This window comes from Moschus berezovskii, chromosome 19, assembly GCF_049115385.1.
Source record: "Moschus berezovskii isolate FMDL1 chromosome 19, NW_MosBer_1.0, whole genome shotgun sequence".
Classification (NCBI taxonomy): Eukaryota; Metazoa; Chordata; class Mammalia; order Artiodactyla; family Moschidae; genus Moschus; species Moschus berezovskii.
In genome coordinates, this window is record NC_142478.1 from 21682030 (window position 1) to 21704398 (window position 22369).

At 37.9% G+C, this 22369-nt stretch overlaps 1 protein-coding gene across 14 annotated transcripts in view; it reads left to right on the top strand.

Moving 5' to 3' along the window:
• Positions 1–22369, top strand: part of ELF2 (E74 like ETS transcription factor 2) — a 71294-nt gene that overhangs the window by 32686 nt on the left and 16239 nt on the right. For 2 of the 14 annotated variants that reach the window (XM_088828023.1, XM_088828024.1), the window contains exon 1: positions 18860–19006. The exons of 8 other annotated variants lie outside the window; for them this stretch is intronic. Coding sequence is in view for 4 of the 6 variants with exons in the window: in XM_055405276.2 (XP_055261251.1) it covers positions 18394–18451 (58 nt within the window). In the remaining 2 variants the exon portion in view is untranslated. Of the gene's footprint in view, positions 1–18211; positions 18452–18859; positions 19007–22369 lie in introns of those variants that run through there. 4 more of the 14 variants (XM_055405276.2, XM_055405273.2, XM_055405278.2 and 1 more) reach the window with 4 other exon arrangements.

Sequence of the window (22369 nt, forward strand, 5' to 3'; positions counted from 1 at the left end):
TATTCAAGGTTTGGGGCTGGGTATTGTAAAAAGTCATCATTTATACCTTTCCTCCCTTAACCTCCTAGTCCATTACCAAATCACATCAGTTTTACCACCAAAATGTATCATAAACTTACCAATTTCTTTCTAACTTTATTGCTACTAGCCTAGTCCATCCTGCAGTTATTTTTTATATGAGCTATTGTGATGGCCTTTGGCCTTTCAATAGATCTTGTTTCCATTCCCTTCCCCTGCCCCCCCAACCCTAATCAATTCATTCATGTTGATTTTAAAAATATATTTATAAATTGAAATGTGATATTCCCTTCCTGAAAAACCTTTTGGTGGGTTCTGACTGCACTTAGGATAAATTTCAGGTTTATTTATTTGTTTACTTGGCTGTGTCAGGTCTTAGTTGCACCACTCGGGATCTTCCTTGCATCATGTGAGACCTTTTGTGGTCGTGCACAGACGCTGGACTCTGTAATTGTGGCTCTTGGGCTCAGTAGTTGAGGCAATTGGGCTTCGTTGTTCTGGGACCTATGGGATCTTAATTCCCCTACCAGGGATCGAACCCATGTTCCCTGCATTGCAAGGTGGATTCTTAACCACTGGACCACCAGGGAAATCCCAATATGCAGGATTTTTAACATGGCCTTCAAGACACAGAATAGTTTGTCTCCTCTCATCCATCTAGAAACGATAACAACAATAATAGCAACAAAAAAACAAAACTCTTAACATTAATATATCTTTACTGTATTACCAGGAATAGTTCTTAGGGCTTTATATAATAAGAGATTTAATACTTCTAGCAACCCTAGGTTGAATAACCTTTCTAAAGCTAGACAGCTATTTAAGTGGTGGAACAAGAACTTAAAGTCAGATGATAAGTCAGATGGTAGGTTAGCTAGGGCTCCAGGGCCCAAGCTCATAAGCATTATACTCTGATGAATTACCCAGTACCCTTACCCCAGACATACACATACACTGTTGTCTTTTCACCTTTCCTTTAAATCAAACTTTATCTTCGTAGGGTGCTCGCATATGCTGTTCTCTTTCTGGAACATGTTACTTTCCATTTTATAGCTTTCAATTCCTGGTCGTCTTTCAGACATCAGTTTGAAAGTCACTTTCTCAGAGAGAGGACCTTTAACTGATACTCTTCAGTCTCGGTTGTGACAGTTCCGTTATTTTGTCGGAGACTCCCATTCCTTTTTTCGTTTTTGATTAGCACCTACAAAACTTATGATCCAATAAACTCCCATGATAAAGTAGTAAGTATTCTAAAAAATTCAAATCACAAATGTGATTTGAAATATGATATTACTGTGAGTTTAATAAAATGATCCGAGTCAGTCTGTGTGGATGAGGAAATGTGTGTGTGGAATTCAGAATAAGGTATCCAAATCAGTCTGTCAGACTTAGGTGGTTTGGTGCCACCTGCTGGTATTTGTGTTCTCCAGTGACTGCTGTTGGAGAACAGAGTGCAAGATGGGAGCCAACTCCCACTAAAAATTTATCTGAATTCATGAAGTTTTATTTTATTATATTTATTGTTTAATCTTTTCACTCAATGCTTCATAAAGCCAGAGACCATATCTGTTATGTTTACTGGTATTGCTCAAAGCTGGCACCAAGTGGGTTTTGAATAACATATTTGTTGATGGAGTGAATGAATCAGAAAACGTCATGAACCAGAACAGAATTTCAGAAATTTCTAAATTTTATTTAGAAGCTGATAAGTAATGTAGTTTAAACTGGTAAGTAATGTAGTTTAATTAGGCTTCGTGGATGTATATGGTTGAGAGAAATGAGCGTAGAAAGATAGAGTGGAACCACATTTTGGTGGCCTTTGAATAAAATAGGAGCTGTGCGAAACATGATCTGAAGAAGATGACAAGTAAAAAGAACATTTATTTTAAGTAACTAGAGCATACTAAAATAATAGAAATGGAAAGTATGGCTTCCAAAGTACTAAGTTGGGGGATAGGTTAGGGAATAAATTAAACTTTTAACCAATCTAACAAAAAAGCAAGAAAAGAGGGGGAGGGAAAAACTAAGGAAATACAAATCATAAATCCAAACAGCAGAAATAGTCCAAAACATCAATTAAAATTACCAGTTGTGATCTTAACATGAGCCTGCTATTTTTTACAGATACACAAAACAAATAAAAACAGTGGAAAAACATGTTTATCAGAGAAATACTAACCAAATAAAGCTAATGTACTGAAATAGAATTCGGGGTACAAATTAATTGGGCCAAAGGCTCTTCAAACTGCTAAGAGGAACAGTCCAGAAAATATAATCATCATAAACTTATATGCATCTAACAACATAGCCTTATAATATCATTTAAAGTAAAAACGTTTGGGAATTCCTGGTGGTCCAGTGGTTAGGACTCTTTGCTTCCACTGCAGGAAGATCTACCAAGATACCACAAGCTGTGCAAGCTACCACCAAAACATAAAGTAAAAACTTTAAGAATTGCAAGGCTAAGTCGATGTGTCTGCAAAACTGGGACTTTAAAAACACCTTTGTCAAAACTGAAAAATTAAACAGACACAAAATTTAAAATGACATCAAAGAACTGAACCACAGGATTAACAAATTTGATAAACTAGAGATCTATAGAACATTATACCGAACTAAATAAAATACAACCTTGTATGTTTTTTTCCAGTTATATTCAGGTCAGTTTTTAACTGTCATAGCAGAATCTCAGCAGGGACTGTCATAGCAGAAACTCAACAATGTCTGGAAACATCAGTATCATTCCAAATAAACTATTTCGAGCTTCCCTGGTAGTCCAGTGGTAAAGAATCCGCCTGCCAGTGCAGGGCACATGGGTTCAATCGCTGGTCCAGGAAGATCCCTCAAGCAGCAGAGCAGCTAAGCCTGTGCTCCACAACCACTGAGCAACGTAAGACCAACAGCAAATAGAGTTTAACGTTGCTGAGAAGGTTCAGCAGGGTTGCTGTGTATACCAGAGCAACGGGACGAGAGAGATCCCATTCACAGAGTTGTAAAAATTTAATTAGGAACAGGTATATGCAATACCTGTATGAAAATAAGAACTTTACTTTATGGAGGGACGTAACTAAATGAGGAGATACACAACTTCCTTAAGAAACAATAGAAAAATAGACCAAACCAATTTTATTGGTTCCTTTAATCTTTAACCCATAAACACATGGAAAACTGGACATGGTAAAACTGTTAATTTTTCCCCTATTAATGTATAAATTCAATACAATTCCTACCAAAAATTTAGAGAAGAGCTAACACCTATTCTACTCAAACTCTTCCAGAAAATTGCTGAGGAAGGGAAACTTCCAAACTCATTCTATGAGGCCACCATCACCCTAATCCCAAAACCAGGTAAAGACCCCACAAAAAAAGAAAACTACAGGCCAATATCACTGATGAACATAGATGCAAAAATCCTTAACAAAATTCTAGCAATCAGAATCCAACAGCATATTAAGAAGATCATACATCATGACCAAGTGGGCTTTATCCCAGGAATGCAAGGATTCTTCAATATCCGCAAATCAGTCTACGTAATACACCACATTAACAAACTGAAAAATAAAAATCATATGATTATCTCAATAGATGCAGAGAAAGCCTTCGACAAAATTCAACATCCATTTATGATAAAAACCCTCCAGAAAGTGGGAATAGAAGGGACATACCTCAACATAATAAAAGCTATATATGACAAACCCACAGCAAACATTATCCTCAATGGTGAAAAACTGAAAGTATTTCCCCTAAAGTCAGGAACAAGACAAGGGTGCCCACTCTCACCACTACTCTTCAACATAGTTCTGGAAGTTTTGGCTACAGCAATCAGAGCAGAAAAAGACATAAAAGGAATACAAATTGGAAAAGAAGAAGTAAAACTTTCACTGTTCGCTGATGACATGATCCTCTACACAGAAAACCCTAGAGACTCTACCAGAAAACTACTAGAGCTAATCAATGATTACAGTAACGTTGCAGGATATAAAATCAACACACAGAAATCCCTTGCATTCCTATACACTAATAATGAGAAAATAGAGAAATTAAGGAAACTATTCCATTCACTGTTGCAACGAAAAGAATTAAATACTTAGGAATATATCTACCTAAGGAAACAAAAGACTTGTACATAGAAAACTATAAAACACTACTGAAAGCAATCAAAGAGGACACTAATAGATGGAGAAATATACCATGTTCATGGATTGGAAGAATAAATATTGTAAAAATGAGTATACTACCCAAACTAATTTATACATTCAATGCAATCCCTATCAAGCTACCCACAATATTTTTCACAGAACTAGAACAAATAATCTCACAATTTGTATGGAAATACAAAAAACCTCGAATAGCCAAAGCAATCTTGAGGAAGAAAAATGGAACTGGGGGAATTAACCTGCCGGACTTCAGGCTCTACTACAAAGCCACAGTCATCAATACAGTATGGTACTGGCATAAAGACAGAAATATAGATCAATGGAACAAAATAGAAAGCCCAGAGATAAATCCACGCATCTATGGACACCTCATCTTTGACAAAGGAGGGAAGAATATCAAATGGAGAAAAGACAGTCTCTTTAACAAGTGGTGCTGGGAAAACTGGTCAGCCACTTGTAAAAGAATGAAACTAGAACACTTCCTAACACCATACACCAAAATAAACTCAAAATGGATTAGAGAGCTAAATGTAAGACCAGAAACTATAAAAACTCCTAGAGGAGAATGTAGGCAAAACACTCTCCGACATAAATCACAGCAGGATCCTCCATGACCCACCTCCCAGAATATTGGAAATAAAAGCAAAAATAAACAAATGGGACCTAATTAAAATCAAAAGCTTCTGCACAGCAAAGGAAACTATAAGTAAGGTGAAAAGACAGCCTTCAGAATGGGAGAAAACAATAGCAAATGAAGCAACTGATAAAGGATTAATCTCCAAATTATACAAGCAGCTCCTGCAGCTCAATTCCAGAAAAATAAATGACCCAATCAAAAAATGGGCCAAAGAACTAAACAGACATTTCTCCAAAGAAGACATAAAGATGGCTAACAAACACATGAAAAAATGCTCAACATCCCTCATAATCAGAGAGATGCAAATCAAAACCACAATGAGATACCATTTCACACCAGTCAGAATGGCTGCTATCCAAAAGTCTACATGCAGTAAATGCGGGAGAGGATGTGGAGAGAAAGGAACCCTCTTACACTGTTGGTGGGAATGCAAACTAGTACAGCCACTATGGAGAACAGTGTGGAGATTCCTCAAAAAACTGGAAATAGAACTGCCATATGATCCAGCAATCGCACTCCTGGGCATACACACCAAGGAAACCAGAATTGAAAGAGACACGTGTACTCCAATGTTCATTGCAGCACTGTTTATAATAGCCAGGACATGGAAGCAACCTAGATGTCCATCTGCAGACGAATGGATAAGAAAGCTTTGGTACATATACACAATGGAGTATTATTCAGCCATTAAAAAGAATACATTTGAATCAGTTCTAATGAGGTAGATGAAACTGGAGCCTATTATACAGAGTGAAGTAAGCCAGAAAGAAAAACACCAATACAGTATACTAACACATATATATGGAATTTAGAAAGATGCAAATGATAACCCTGTATACGAGACAGCAAAAGAGACACAGATGTATAGAACAGTCTTTGGGACTCTATGGGAGAGGGTGAGGGTGGGATGATTTGGGAGAATGGCATTGAAACACGTATGTTGTCATATGTGAAACGAATCACTAGTTCAGGGTCAATGCATGTTATAGGATGCTCGGGGCTGGCATGCGGGGATGACCCAGAGGGAGGATAAAGGGAAGAGGGAGGTGGGAGGGGGGTTCAGGAGGGGGAACTTATGTAAACCCGGGGCAAATTCATGTCAATGTATGGCAAAACCAACCAATATAATATTGTAAAATAATTTGCCTCCAATAAAAAATAATTACCTAAAAAAATAAAATAAAATAAATTCAATACAATTCCAGTCAAAATTCTGAGAGGACCTGTTTTTGGTGGAATTCACAAACTGTTAGATAGAGATCCAAAAGTAGTCTATACTGCAAAAGAAACAAAATATGTGGTACTTACCCTCCTATTCATAAAATTATATAAAATTTTTGAATGTGTTATTGGCCCACAGATGAGTAGTTGGGTAGAATAGAAGACTAGAGAGCCCAGAAAACCAGTAAGCATACATTTATGCCTGGTATATAATAGACTGGGTTTACAGAAAGGAAGAATTATTCAATAAATTATATTAGGACAGCTAGCTTTTTATAGAGAGAAAAGTAAAATATTAATAGATCTATGTTTCATACTTTTATTATTTTTCAATTGATTTGTTTATTCTTCTTTATTCCTTTTGTTTATGTAAATATCCAGTTTTCCTCCCTCATAGCTGTCAAATTTAATTTGATTAATGGGTATTTTTTAGTGTATTAACTGTATATATGGACATGAGTTTGAGTAAACTCAGGGAGATAGCAATGGACAGAGAACCCTGGCATTCTGTAGTCCATGGGGTCACAAAGAGTCAGACACGACTTAGTGACTGAACAACAACTGTATATATATCCTGTTGCATAAATTTAAAGTTTATAAAAATGGTATTATCTATCTTAGTCTGTTTTTTTAGTAAGTCTGTTTTTACTATTCTTAATATCCATTCATGTTGCTTTGTATGTGTCCAATCTGGTGTTTCTAACTGCTGCACAGTTCTCCCTGACAGACATCTGCCACGTTTTATTCTCCTGTTTGTGGTTGTCTGTGGATCAGCTGGGAGCTTAATGGCCTAGGATAGTCTCAATTGGGACAACTCAGCCCTCTTCTCTCTAATCTCCAATCATCTTCTTTTTATTTCTTAAGATGTTGATCAAGCAACATTGGCATTTCTTGGGGTTTTTTTTTTTTTGGTAATGGATTTTCTCTTAAAATTTTTTTTAATCAGAAAAATTTTTTAATGAGGTGTAGTTAACTTATCGGAGAAGGCAATGGCAAGGCACTCCAGTACTATTGCCTAGAAAATCCCATGGATGGAGGAGCCTGGTAGGCTGCAGTCCGTGGGGTCGCTAAGGGTCGGACACGACTGAGCGACTTCACTTTCACTTTTCACTTTCACACATTGGAGAAGGAAATGGCAACCCACTCCAGTGTTCTTGCTTGGAGAATCCCAGGGACGGGGGAGCCTGATGGGCTTCCGTCTATGGGGTCACACAGAGTCGGACACGACTGAAGTGACTTAGCAGCAGCAGCAGCAGCAGCAGTTAACTTATACATTGTATGTCTCAGGTGTACAGTAGTAGTAGTAAGTAGTAAAGTAGCTCAGTCGTGTCTGACTCTTTGCAACCCCGTGGACGGTAGCCTACTAGGCTTCTCCCTCCATGGGATTCTCCAGACAAGAATACTGGAGTGGGTTACCATTTCCTTCTCCAGGGGATCTTCCTGACCCAGGGATTGAACCTGGGTCTCCTGTATTGGAGGCAGACGCTTTAACATCTGAGCCACCAGGGAAGCCCCAGGTGTACAGTAGTGATTCATAATTATTAAAGGTTATGCTATATTTATAGGTATTGTAAAATATTGGCTGTGTTTCCTATGCTTTATAACAGCTTATTTATTTTACACATAGCAGTTTGTACCTCGTAGTCCCTTACTCCTATTTTGCCCCTCCCCCTCTCCATTCTCCACTGGTGTATTTTCTGTATCTTTGAGTCTGTTTTTGTTTAATAATAACTAGTTTAATTATTTTGCATTTCTTACATAAGTGATATACAGTATTTGTCTTTCTCTGACTTATTTCACCAAGCGTAATAACATTCCAAGTCCATCCATGTTGTTGCAAATGGCAAAATTTCATTCCTTTTTTGTGGCCGAGTAGTATTCCTGTATATTTATGTGTGTGTGTCTGTCTGTCTGTCTCCATAAACACACCACATCTTCTTTATCCATTCATAGGTTGATTGATACTTTGACTGCTTTGTATCTTCACTGTTGTAAATAATGCTGCTGTGAACATTGGGGAGCATGTATCTTTTTGAATTAATGTTTTTGTTTTCTTTGAATATATACCCAGGAGTGAAATTGCTGGATCAAATGGTAGTTCTTGAGGAACCTCCATAGTGTTTTCCACAGTGGCTGTACCAATTTACCATCTCTTTCGCATTCCTGTTTTCTTCCTGACTCTTGAGAGTGTATCTGAAGTTTCACCCTGAAGTTTAGTGTTTGTTGTAGGTTTTAGTATATAATATATACCAGGTTAAGGGATTTCCATGTAGGACATTGGTTTTGCATTGTGTTAGTTATTCACGGAATCCTATCAGATGCTTATTCAGCATTCTTTGATAAGTTATGATTTTTCTTCATTAATATGATCAGTTAATTGAATTCTTAGGCATTGAACTCTCCTTGCATTTGAGGATATATCATTTTGCTCTTGTTTTACTGTTAGTTAAGGGTCTTTCATAAGTAGTATGGAACTATACTTTCTTGTGTTATCTTTATCTAATTTTGAAATCAAGATCACACTATGCTCATAAAATAATCTAGGTTGCTTTCACTTTTTTTTTGCTGGAATTTTCTTAAAAGGACATTTAAGCCTGTAATTTTTTTTTGTTTTTGTAAAGGAGGTTTAAGACTACATTTTCTTTGCTGCTTATTATTCTATTCAGTTTGTTTCCTTATACAACTTACACAGTTTCTTTATACAGTTCATCCAGATTTCAACTTTGTTAGTGTACAATTAATGTTCATAATCATGATTTATTATTTTCATATGTATTATATCTGTGGTTATTTCTCCCCTTTTGTTCTTGTATCATATTTTTACCTTCTTTTCTTGGTAACTCTTGCAGAGGTCTGTCTGTTTTATTAATCTTTCCAAAATCAATTTTTGATTTTGTGAATCTTTTGTATTTTTAAAATTATTGCTCTATTTCATTTTTCCTGCTTTTTATTATTTTCTTTCTTCTCTTTTTTCCATCTTTATCGCTGAATGTTTAGCTTATTTATTTTTAAACCTTTTCATTTCCTGGTATCTAAGTACTGTTTTGTACCGCAAGGAGATCCAACCAGTCCATTCTAAGGGAGATTGATCCTGGGTGTTCATTGGAGGGACTGATGCTGAAGCTGAAACTGCAATACTTTGGCCACCTCATGCGACGAGTTGACTCACTGGAAAAGACTCTGATGCTGGGAAAGGTTGGGGGCTGGAGAAGAAGGGGACGACCGAGAATGAGATGGCTGGATGGCATCACCGACTCGATGGACATGAGTTTGAGTGTACTCCGGGAGTTGGTGATGGACAGGGAGGCCTGGCGTTCTGTGATTCATGGGGTCGCGGAGAGTCAGACACGACTGAGCGACTGAACTGAACTGAAGTACTGTTTTAGCTGTGTTGCATATAGTTTCACATGAATTTTTATTTTAATTAATTTCTAAATATTTCTTAACTACTTTATGATTTCCCTTTTATTCTGTGGGCTATTTAAAATACACTGTAAGTGATAGCTCACTTTAGTTTGACTGTATCAAAACTTAAAATTTTTGTAGGACAGAGGATACCATAGACCAACTAAAGTCAGACAGCAGGCTGGCAGAAGATATTTGGAACACCTGTCTGAATTATTATTATTTAGTATACACTAGATAATTAGTGTTATTACACTAGATGTTAACATTCTACACATAAGACAGAAAGTGTCATAGAAAGGTGATAAAGAATATGAATACAAAATTCATAGGAGAAACATTAATGGGCAGTAAGTATATGAAACAAATGTTTATTCTCAGTACTTATTAGGTATATGCAAATTAATACAGCAGCGAAACTTTTCCCGCCATCCAGCAGATGGTAAACATTTTAAAAGTCTGATTATATTCTGTATTGACAAGAATGGAAGAAAAATGGGAACTCTGACACATTACTAGCAGTATTTTAGACTGCTACTTTTGGAAAGAGTAACAGATAAATTTAAAATGCACTTATTCTTTGACCTAAAAATTCAGTCTGTGGGTATGTACCATGGAGAGACTGTAGCACACATGTTTAAGAAAACATAGATAAGATTCATTTTTTGCAGCATTGTTTATAAAATAAAAAATAAAAACAACTTTATTTGCCTATCAGTAGATAATTTTTTAACAAAATGGGGTATATTTATGCCCTGGGATAATTCGAAGTATGTAAAAAGCATAGCTATATCTACTTATAATAACATGGATAGAATGTAAATCTTGAATGAAAAAAGCAAATTTTATAATGGCATATATAGTATAATGTAATTTATATACACAAAGCATGTAAAATAATACTGTGTTCATTCTGGGATATATGCACACGCATGTGAACATGTAAAAGTATACAAAATAGGCTAGAAGAATATACACAAACTCATGATAGTGGTTTCTTGGGAGAGATAGAATGCTGAATGAAGACTGGGGATAGTTCTCAAAGGTGTTATTATCTTCATTTGTAATGTACTATTTCTTAGGGAGAAACAATACTTTCAAGTATAAATAACAAAATGATAACAGTTGTTTGTTCTAGATGGTGGGGCCATGAACTGTCTGTTTTTATATATATATATATATTTTTTTTAGTAATGTCACATTTTAAAATTTTCTCAAAAATTGTATGACTTTCTTTTCTAAATTTTTTTTTTACTGGAGGATAATTGCTTTACAATATTGTGTCAGCTTCTGACATACACCAGGTTGAATCAGCCACAGGTTTACACATATCCCTTCCATCCTGAACCCCCCTCCCATCTCCTTCCCCATCCCATCCCTCTAGGTTGTCAGAGAGCACTGGCTGAGCTCCCTGTGTCACACAGCAAATTCCCACTTGCTATCTGATTTACATATGGTAATGTATGTGTTTCCTTGCTATTTTCTCAGTTCATTCCACCCTCATATTCCCTCACTGTGTCCACAAGTCTGTTCTCTGTGTCTTTGTCTTCCATACAGATGCTTTACTATATGGTATTTGTCTCTCTGACTTACTTCACTCTAATAGACTCTAGGTCCATCCACTTCATTAGGACTGACTCAAACGTGTTCTTTTTTTATAGCTAAGTAATATTTCATTGTGTATATATGTACTGCAATTTCTGTATCCATTCATATGTCGATGGACTTATAGGTTGCTTAAGAGATGACTTTCTAAACTAAGAACATAGACAGATGACTCAAGATTTCTAGCCTGGGATGATGTAATGTTATTGATAGAGGAAACAAAGGAGATTTGTAGGTAAAAGACCTTTAGATACCACTGGGTTATCCAAATAAAGACATTTACCATACAACTGGAAATTAGAACTTAGACCTTAAAAAAAAAAAAAAAGAAAAAATTAAGTCAAGCCTAGAGATGCTCATTTTTGAGTTAGTTCAGAAATAATATTGAAAGTCATGGTGGTACGTGGATATTAACTGTCATTCTTCAGAGAGTGGAGAATGAAGAGAGAAACTGGCTAAGGTTTATGCTTTGGAAGAACAGTCACATTGAGGGTTGTGCAGATGTAGGCTAAGTCAACTGAAGAAAATAGGAAAAAAACACGGTCAGACAGTCTATTATTGTGAAAGTCATATGAAGGGAAGAAGGTTAATAATGGATAGTCAAAAATGTCATTTGTTTGAAGAGGTAGAGTCAGGTGAAAACTAACAAGAGATCCTTGGGCTTGCTTGGCAGTTAAAAGCTTGAAGGGACTTTTGAAGAACTTTTCAGTGGGTAGGTGCAGAAGATATATTGTAATAGGAGAAGAAATCAGTTAATTTGAATATTCCTTTTAGAATCAAAATAGAATTTGACTTACAGTTGCAGTATATTTTAGTTAAGAACTCCACTGTAAATATTCTCATAAATATGCCAAACAAGAATCATGCATAGCCCTTGTACTTTCACAGGAAGTGAAAACAATTTCCAGAGTATTCAAGATACGTTCCCTAATGATAATAACCCAAGTCCTTGAAATCAGTTGTTACAAATGTTATTTAAAATAGATCATTAACCATTTTAACTCACCTTGTATGGTGTCATACACATAAGGGTACTTAATAAATGCTTTTGGAAGACAATTATTTGTCCAACATCCATTAGAAAAGACTAGCTACAAGAATCAGTTGATGTGTTGTTCTAGGAGTGGCTGCTAAGGACTAGAAAGTTTTTTGCTTAGTATAAACCATAAAGTGAAGAATCAGCAGGCTCAAAGAGAGTTTGGCCCAGGGATAGCTTAAGTAAAATGCAGAAAAGATGAATAAAACTAAGCTAGATTATCAGTTTCAAAAATGGTACATGCTGGATCCTTACTCATCATAGGATTTTATGGTCCATAAATGCATATGAGGAGAAAATTTTATGATAAGGTAACTTTTGGGAATCATAGACCTCCTTGAGAATCTGAATAGTCATAGTTCTTTTCTTCAGAAAAAAATGTTATTTTTTGCTAACAAAATATTTTTCTAACAATTTTTCCTTTATTAACCCCCTATCAAAAATTCATTATGAAGGCTTTTATACATGTAAATGTAGGATATACTCATTACTACTCTAATTTCATGTATAGGCAATTTTGTATATCACACTTGTCTAAGAATTTCACCCTTGGTAGAGGTTCTGTGTGAATTGAGAAGGCTTAATTTTTTTTCTTTTGTTACCTAATTCAGTGCTACCAGATGTAGTATAGGTGCCTACAACATAAAGTGTTGTACAGAGTGCCTACAATACTTACTTGCTCAAAATAAGTGCTGGTTAATTATTTGTTGAATAAATGAATGGATATGTGAATATAATGTGGGTTCAAACATCTTCATTTTAATAATATTTTATAAAACCTAACTATAATATTAAAATAGATCAGTATAATAAATAACTAAAAATAGAGAATTAACCACAGTAGTTTAAAAACATATGAAATAGTGTATCTTTTCTCTTTGTAAATCTACAGACTTGCACGCCTATATGTATTTGTCTGTCTCCCAGTATTGATGAACTGAGCTTTACTTAATGGTCCTAAATCTCTTGATTCCAGCTTGTTGTCCTGATAGATATATTTTTCTTAAACCTTAGTTTTCATGACCCTTTTTTTCCCTGCTAAACATGCCCAACACACCATACCCCAGCTTTGAGTTTCATTGTTAGTTTGGCTGTATCAGAAAAACTTAGGCTGTTTGACCTCCTCTTATTGTTCTCCCACGATTCACTGCTCAAAATTTTTTTTCAATTTTTTCTTAATATCTCAGGAATACTCTTATTGCTCTAGCTTTGACATTAAAAAGTAAAACATCAACACTTTATAAAATGGTAAAATGGGTTTAACTTTTCATCCATTTTGTAACTTCTAAGTTTTATAGAAGATTGTTTTGTAGAATTTTTAACCTCGAAATCATAAGCTACCATGTGACTTTGGTTAATTTATTTAACTTCAACATTTTATGATTCTCTTTTCTAGATAAAAAATACAAAAGAAATAACCAGAATAAGCTAAAAACATTAAAATCAGTATGGTGTAAGAAACAATTGTATGTTTACATACCTCTAAAGAATTTTTACCATCTTGGTTATTCCAGGACCATAAAATCATTCAAATACCCAAGGGTATCTAATTATTTTCGGTTATATTAGACCTAGATTCCTAGGTAGCTCAGTGGTTTTAAAAAAAGTCTGCTTGCGAGTGCCAGAGCTTCAGGGGATGTGGGTTTGATCCCTCCGTGAGGAAGATCCCCTGGAGGAGGACATGGCAACCTACTCCAGTATTCTTGCTGGGAGAATTCAATGGGCATATTAGTGTGGTGGGCTACAGTCCTGGTGGGCATCACAAATAGTCGGACATGACTGAGTACACATGCATTCATTTGTTCACTCATTCATATTAGACTTTAATGGTAATGATTATATTTTGATGACTTACTTATTTTTAAAATGGAGAGGCTGGAGGATGAAAGAATTGATGCTCAGACTATACAGACAGACATGAAAAGAACTGCTCAGGACTCTGTAGTTCAAAGTTACAGGTCATTTTTAAACTTTTCCCTTCTTTCTTTAAGCTGTAAAATGTGATAAGTTGGGAGTTTAAACTGCTCCTTTTCTGTGTTAATTATCTTTTGCTGATTAACAAATCATCCCAAATTTAGCAGCTTAAAAGAATAAACATTATATTATCTAGCTGTTGAGATTAAGGATTGGAGATTGATTTACCTGCATGGTTCCTAACACAGGATCTTGCATGAGGATGGAATCACCTGAGGGCTTGATTAGGGCTGGAGGGTTTGTGTCCTAGAGAGTTCAGTCATAGGACCGTTGGCAGGATGCCATTGTTCCTTGTCTAATGGGCCTCTCTACAGAGATGCTTCTTCAGATTGACCCAAAAGCAAGAGATCAAGCACTTTCTGAAGTCATATACCATCACTTCAACTCTGTTCTGTTTGTTAGAAGTGAACCATTAAGTTCATCCTACACTCAAAGGGTGGAGAAGGCAATGGCAAGCCACTCCAGTACTATTGCCTAGAAAATCCCATGGATGGAGGAGCCTGGTAGGCTGTAGTCCATGGGGTCGCTAAGGGTTGGACACGACTGAGCGACTTCACTTTCACACATTGGAGAAGGAAATGGCAACCCACTCCAGTGTTCTTGCCTGGAGAATCCCAGGGATGGGGGAGCCTGATGGGCTTCCGTCTATGGGGTCACACAGAGTCGGACACGACTGAAGTGACTTAGCAGCAGCAGCAGCAGCAGCAGCACACTCAAAGGGAGAGAGGGAAATTATATTTTACTTCTTGAAGGAAGGAATATTAAGGAATTTTCAGAAAAGTAGGTACTGAATGCATCATAAGGGATAAACAAGCCTTGTTACTTTGGAGCTTAGGGAAGTGTTTGAGAGTAAGGGCTCTGGAATTAGAGTTCTTGGGTTTAAATCCTGGCTCTGCTTCTCTTGAACACCGTGACCTTGCTCAGCATTTCTCATCTATAAAATGAGCACAGTGGTAATATCTGTTACAGAAATGTAAAGCGGAATAAGTGAAAAAACTGAAGGTAAAGCACTTACCCTGGTGGCTTTCATTTCAGTAAAAGTTATTATTTACCTTTTTTCCTACTAGATCATAGCAACTTTGGTATAGAGGATGTCTTTCTGCAATGTTATGAGCAGGATATGAATTTGCTCTAAAGTTTCTATCATGCTAACCTAACTATTCTTACTCAATTTTAAAAATTCTGCTTATGAATACCTGCTTAATCTTGAAGACTTCAGAAATGCAAATGTGTATATATACACACATATATTATTATATACATATATTTTCACAGTCTACATGGCTTGAGTGATACTATATGGAAGAGATGCATTATATTTTAGTCCTGCCACATTTATATTTTAACATTTTACCATGTTGTTAAACATTCTTTGAACATATTTTTAATAAAACAATCCATTGAATTTCTTGATTATTTCCTCAAGTTAGGCCCTGGAAATGAAATTCCTAGGTCAGTTAAGACTCTTGATATCTGACACTCACTGCTTTCTTGAAGGCTTGTACCAGTTTATATTTCCAGCAGCTATAATTTCTAAAATAGTAAAGTGGATTTTAACTTTTCATCCGTTTTGTAACTTGGTCTCACCTTGCTTGTTTATTCCTATTATATTGATGGCTTTTGAAAGCCTAGTTATAGGACCAAAACAGAATTGCATTAAACTCTAGGGAATTATGTTTCTATAAGAGCTTTACATATATAGGAATATTTTCTAGCCTTTCTACATAATTTGTATTAATATTTCATAAATATTATATATGTGTATATATTAACTGTGAAGTATTATGCAGGAATAGACACAGCTTCTGTTCCCTTGGAAGTTAAAATATAAGGTAGATATGGGTCTGTATAATTAAGATTCTGTTGTTTAGTAGCTGAGTCATGTCTGACTCTTTTATGACCCCATAGACTGTAGCCCACCAGGCGCCTCTGTCCATGGGATTTCCCAGGCAAGAATACTGGAATGGGTTGCCATTTTCTTCTCCCAGGGATCTTCCCTACCTAGGGATCAAACCCGCATCTCCTGCATTCAGTTCAGTTCAGTCGCTCAGTCGTGTCCGACTCTTTGCCACCCCCTGAATCCCTGTCCATCACCAACTCCTGGAGTTCACTCAAACTCATGTCCATCGAGTCAGTGATGTCATCCAGCCATCTCATTCTCTGTTGTCCCCTTCTCCTCCCGCCCCCAATCCCTCCCAGCATCAGAGTCTTTGCCAGTGAGTGAGTCAACTCGTCGCATGAGGTGGCCAAAATATTGGAGTTTCAGCTTTACAGATAATTACTGAGCCACTCGGGAATCCCCTTAATTAAGATATACCCAGAGTAAAATACACCGACACACACTGTTATCTTCCTTAAAAGGTGTACCTCAAGAAGCAAATAGTAAGATGAAAGTTATGTATGAGGCTTCAAATTGACTCCCACAGTGAAAAGATAATTTGTTTCCTTTTGAGCCAAGTCAAACTGTTGTCTCCAGAAAAAATAAACCTTTGGTTTACCTCTCTTCCTTTCAAAGCATATTAATATCTATTGATTGATAAGAGTGGAAATTCGGGTTTGTTATCAATTTCAGTGTTCTGCCAACAAAGGTCCCTCTAGTCAAGGCAATGGTTTTTCCCGTGGTCATGTATGGATGTGAGAGTTGGACTGTGAAGAAAGCTGATCGCCGAAGCTAGAAATTAGCTCCTTCCTATTCCTTATCATCCTCTCATCTAGAAACTCTCAGTTTATGATATGGCCTGTAGATGGATGATACTTATTTTAAATTAACTAGAAATTTAAAAAAATAAAAGCGACCAGTCATACAGTTTTTTTGTCCAATAGGTGGCAAGTTTCCCAAACTACAGGAAAGAAATTGCTGTTTGGTTTAAGGGAAGGTTGTACTTTGGAAATGGCAGATAGGTTCTTTTTGGGGAGGCTGGGGATTATGGTGGTAGGAAGGACTAGGGGAAAGGTCCAAGGGAATCAGTGAGTATTTAAAAGAAAAGAAAAATGTCATGGACTGTGTAATCTACTCTGAAGTTGAACTGACAGGTTGGGCAAATATTTGTAAAATGACATTGTATTAATACTACCACTGGAAAATTTTTTCTGTAGTTATCAGCATAGTTCATTCAATCTAGATCATAAAAATTACACCTTGTTATTAAAAATAAGTAATAAAATTCTTTTGTTTATTCAACAAATACTTTTTGAACACTTATTCCGGAGGGAGGCACTGTTTTATGTTTTGTGTACAAACTATAGGGCAACATTTTGTTTTTTTTTTCTCTAATATTATGAAACTCTGAAACCAAGGAAGCATTTTGTATGTGTGTGTTTAATGAAGCTTCATCTAAATCATTTTATAGGTTTGATTTCTTGTAAGTTTGTAGTCACTGTGGCAATTTAGCTCCTGCTTCTACTATATTTTAATATGTACGTTATTTGTAATAAGGTTAGTTTTATCAAAAAGATCTTTAAAAGTAGATGATGTGAAATACGTTTGCTTCAGAATGAACCAAATATAAATATGAGGGTACATAAACTTCATGACTAGCAAATTGGGGGAGGATAATCTCATCTCTCAGAGGTTGGCATGTTCTGTTGTTTGTTAATAAATAGTTATTTAGAGTGCTAACACTTATGCAGAGGGAAAAGGACAAAGTCGGTCCCTGAGAGTAATTGGATGCTCCTTACTTTGTTCAAGGAAAGCTTTTATAATGTTTTCCGGGTATGACTTTTTAAAGTTGGTATTCCTGTTTTAAAGTGCAGCCTTTCAAGTGAACGGGTTACATGTAGCATAAGCTTTGACACGGCCAAACAAGTTAAACAGCTATCTTTATTTACAGCTGCAGGACTAGGATTAGATCTCTTCCAGAAAGAAAATCTGATTAATGACTCTTTTCTAGAGTGGGGACAACTGCAGACTTTTCTTCCGCAGAGCGTGAAATGTGCCTCTTCCTGCCGAGGGGCCTCGTCCTAGCCGCGGCTCCCGGGGCGACTTCCAGCCTCAGGTGTCCCCCTCGCTGCGGGACGCGGCCGCTCTCCGGGGCGGGCGTCCGGGACTTCCTGTCTGGGCGCGGGGCGGAAGGATCGCATTGCCAGCCGAGGCGGCTACCGCCGCCGCCGCCGCCCCTGCCATTAGGTGGTGGGGTTTCTCAGCCCGGCGGCGGGAGGCGGGCCGGCCTCGGCTTCCTGTCGGAGGACGCGCAAGGATCCGGGCGTCTGAGTGTGCGAGTGCGTGAGTGTGTGTCGGCCGCACGGCGTGTGTCTCCGGCCGCGGGTTCCGCCTCCTCCCCTGCCGCCGCTGCTCACGGTGTAAGTCAATGTGAAGCAGCAGCTCCAGCCCCGGGATAAACATGGCGACGTCTCTGCATGAGGGACCCACGAACCAGCTGGATCTTCTCATCCGGGCTGGTAAGGACAGGGGAACTTTCCTCCGGTGCCTCGGTGCAGCAGGAGACGGGGTGCGCAGGAGGCGGGCTGGCTCCCCTGTGGCGGTCAGAGCAGGGGGGACCGTGTCCATCAGTCAGTGGGGCGGCCGGGGGAAAGGGGGGTAGTGAATGAAGTAATGGAGGCGGCGAATCAGGAAGTGATCACCTTGGAGAGTAACCTGCCTCGAATCCGGCGCTGTCGCTCCAGGGTGGGTTTGTGGAGCCGCGGCGGCAGCTGCCGGGCGGAGCGCTGGCAGCGGGTGCCGGGGAACGGACCCGCAGTTAAGTTGGGGACTCGGGGGCGGACGAGTTGTGCGCTTCAGCCCGGTTGCTGAGGAACCAGGAAGTGAGTGAGGCTGTTGTCTCCCGGCAGCGCCTGCCACGCTGTCTGACCCGAGAGGCCGCTGCTGCCCGCGGTCGGCGGCGGCCGGCTTCTCGGGTGGACGCTCGCCACTCCCGCCCCGTCCTTTCAGACTTGGTCCACAAATCCTCGACTTCCGCATGGACGAGGCAGCCCCGGGCCACGTCCGGTAGATCGGTACGCGCCAAAAAAACCCCACAAAACTCTGACCCTCGTCGTCACATCTGCACTCTGTGCGGTCTCAGGAGTAACGGTTCTGGAAAGGGTCACTTAATAACGTGGAGCTGGCCGGGGTGGTGTTTCTCTCAGGGGCCCGCCTCCCTTTCCTCCTTTGGTGGGCGGCAGTGAAGAAGTAGGTTTATGCCCCTTCCCTCGTGGGTTGTTTTCTTTAGTGGGGGAGAATGGAAAAGACACGGGAGGTATTTTGCACCCCTGCGCCGGAGCGTTGGGGCGTCAGAGAAGAACGTTTATTTTGGTAAACAGCGGGTGAAGGTGGGGCGGGCGGGAGGGAGTCTGGGCCCTAGGGAAGTCTCCTCAAGGAATTGCCCCCCTCTCCCCTCCCCCCAAGCCTCCCACCTTAGCGGAAGCGCCTCGGAGAGGACAGAACGGGCGGGATTGACAGGCCTCTGGTTCCAATCTGCTCGCTGAGTCGTTCCAAATAAGAACGTTGGTTTCTGGGGGCGGGACTCCGGGCCCGCGCTGGGCCAATGAAGATTGGGCGGGAGTGAAGCTGACAATGTACGCATGGAATTGGAGGGAAGAGGAGTGTAAACACGGAAGTGGCCGCGGGGGTGGGGGATGTGCAGCGCCACTGCTGCAGCGGAAGGGCACGGACTTAAGTTACATAGAAAAAGCAGCTTTACTTAATAGCAGACAGCGCAGTGAGAGCCCTGAATAGGCGTAGCAGTGCTTGAATACGATTTACTTACTGTAGTGAGCATAAATGTTCCCTTCCCTGGGTTTTATTTCATTTCGCCGTCGATGGGAATTGGAAGATGGGGAATAGTCATCGAAGAGCATTGCTGTGAATGGTCTTGTCGTCTGTTTTCCATCCATTGTTTTTAGGTAGTGAAGTTAGTAGTTTGGTTGGTGAAACTCGTGTGTTTCAGTTCGATTGGGAGAAATCATAAATGTATATTTAATGGAAAGTAATCTTTAAAATGTAACACTGCACAGTCCCAAAGAAAAATCACAGTGAGTAGTGATGAAAGCACATTTGACAGTTATTTTCTGATTCGAGCAAGATCTTAAATATTAGTGAAAAGGGGCAGAGTACAATGAGAACTTGGTCCCTTTGTGTAAGTTCAGTCTATTAACAATACTGTATGAATTAAGGGATGGAACTTTTGGCTTTATGTTATTGGTACTAATAATACTTTTGTTTAGGTCAGTCATGTTGAGCGTGTACCTTTTCAGAAACGTTCCTAGTGGTTATGAGAACTTTAGGATAGCCCATGCAGTTAGAATTTTGAAAAATACTGTGAAGATAAGAGGGCTTAATTTTGGAAGATCTTTTTTATAAGCTTTTGGCATTATCAAAACCGAATGTAGATATTTTCCTAGGAGTGTATACATACAGATAGTCTACAGTTTTAAAAATACAAAAGTTTCATCTTCTTTTGACGAGATTTTTTTTTTTAAGTGAAATGCTGTTTTCCAGTTCTGCTGCATTTCACAAGTATATACAGATCTTACAATTGAAGTTTCTTTTGTGATAATAGTGTTCTGTGAAGAATACATTTTAATACAATTGTTTTCAAATATTCTCTCAGTCATGTTCATGTAATCTCAAATTCCTTTATAAACGCTGTTTTAGAAGGAGATTTGAGACAGGTTTGCTAGTTTATCCAAGGTTTATTCATTGAAAAAGTTGGGAGGAAACGTGACCTGGAAAATGAAGAATCATGGATCTAAATTTTTATTGCTGCCAGTTTCCAGTGATGTTGGGGGAGTAATGTTTAAAGGGTTTGTATTTGTAAATGGACATAATGATACTTTTATTCCCTTGAGCGAAGTCATTAAGTGTTAGAATTATTCCTCACAAAGGTTTACAGTCTAATTGTGGAGAGAGGTGAAAATCTATATAATACATAAATGTTAAATTTAATTACAGTGATTGCTATATGGGTTTATGATAAGTGTAGAATAGAATGACTAATAGTAAGGAAAACTTTTAGAGGAGATAAGCTGTAAACTGAATGTTGTTAGCATAACTGTTGTTTCTAAGTAGGTACAAAGCACTTAGAATTACCACTACTATTATACGTTAAGATGTTAGAGGATATATTTTTGCTTTTATTTTCTTCCTTTAGAGACTCAACTGTCAACTTTAGCTATCAACTTCAGCTTTAGTTATCAGTGTTTATGTTGTCAGAGGCATTTGAATGAAGAATGAAGTAAATACACTTGTTGATTAAAAATAATTTTCATTTTAACATATAAAATACTTCTTTGTGGTAAAGACTTGACATTATTAAAAACTTTCAGTAGCAGCATGATATAGGAGAAAGAGCCTTGACCCTGAGGTCAGGAGATAAGGATCTTCATCCAGCTGTCACTAAACTGCTCTTTAAAGCTTCATTTTCTGTAAGAGAACAGGATTGACTAGGTGATCGCTGCTAACTTTTAAAGCTCTAAAACTATAGGCAGCTCAGATATATTTAATGGAAAGTGAAGGTTCTCATTTTCTTGCATTTATTTACACCATGTGAGTGAATTTGTCTAAGGTCATTATGTAATGGGGAGGTTAACTTCTTTCACCAATCTTTGTAACAAACTGGAGCTTGAGTGTTGTGGGTTGTGTCTGTATGGTCAATAAGACACAAGATATAGTTTATTTAATAATTTAGACCCATTTTTAGTCTGTAAGGAAAAATAAATATTCTTTAATATTTATGCAAAAGTGTTGTGTACACGTGGTCTGTGTTTTTTGACGACTTCGAGTTTAAAATATTCTCCCTTATTATCAAGTACATACTTTCCTTGACTTTTTTTTTTCATCTGTTTTTGAGAAATTGAAAATTGGGAAAGTGGAGAATTAGAGAATTGAGAAATAGGGTAACCAAAAGTATTGTTCTGCTTTAACTGAGTTACTGAAGGGAAGGGGGAAATTTTTCTGGAAATGCAGCCTAAGTATTTTCCTGGACAGAACAAATCTGTCTAGTTTGTCAAAATTCGTCATGAAATTTGAATTTGAAAATCTAATTATAAACAGGAATACCTAGTATCAACCTTGAAAAGATCATTAATTTGAAAAAAAATTTAGGCAGTGAAAAAATGAGGGCCTGTGTTGAAATAAAATTGGAAGAATGGCATTAATTTTTTAAAAATTTTTTTGAAAATGTGTTTAAGAAATTACTCTTCAGAATTCATTGCAGCATTAGTGCTAAAATTCATAAAAAATTGAGTTAAAGAGTAAGTTATCAATATGTAAATAGTCATTCCAGGTAGTTCAACATCAGTTTCCTTTAGGGACACATTTAACTGGTGGAAAGGGGCAGGCAGGAGAGTGTTTCTGATTTTTGAAAAGTTAAAAAAAAA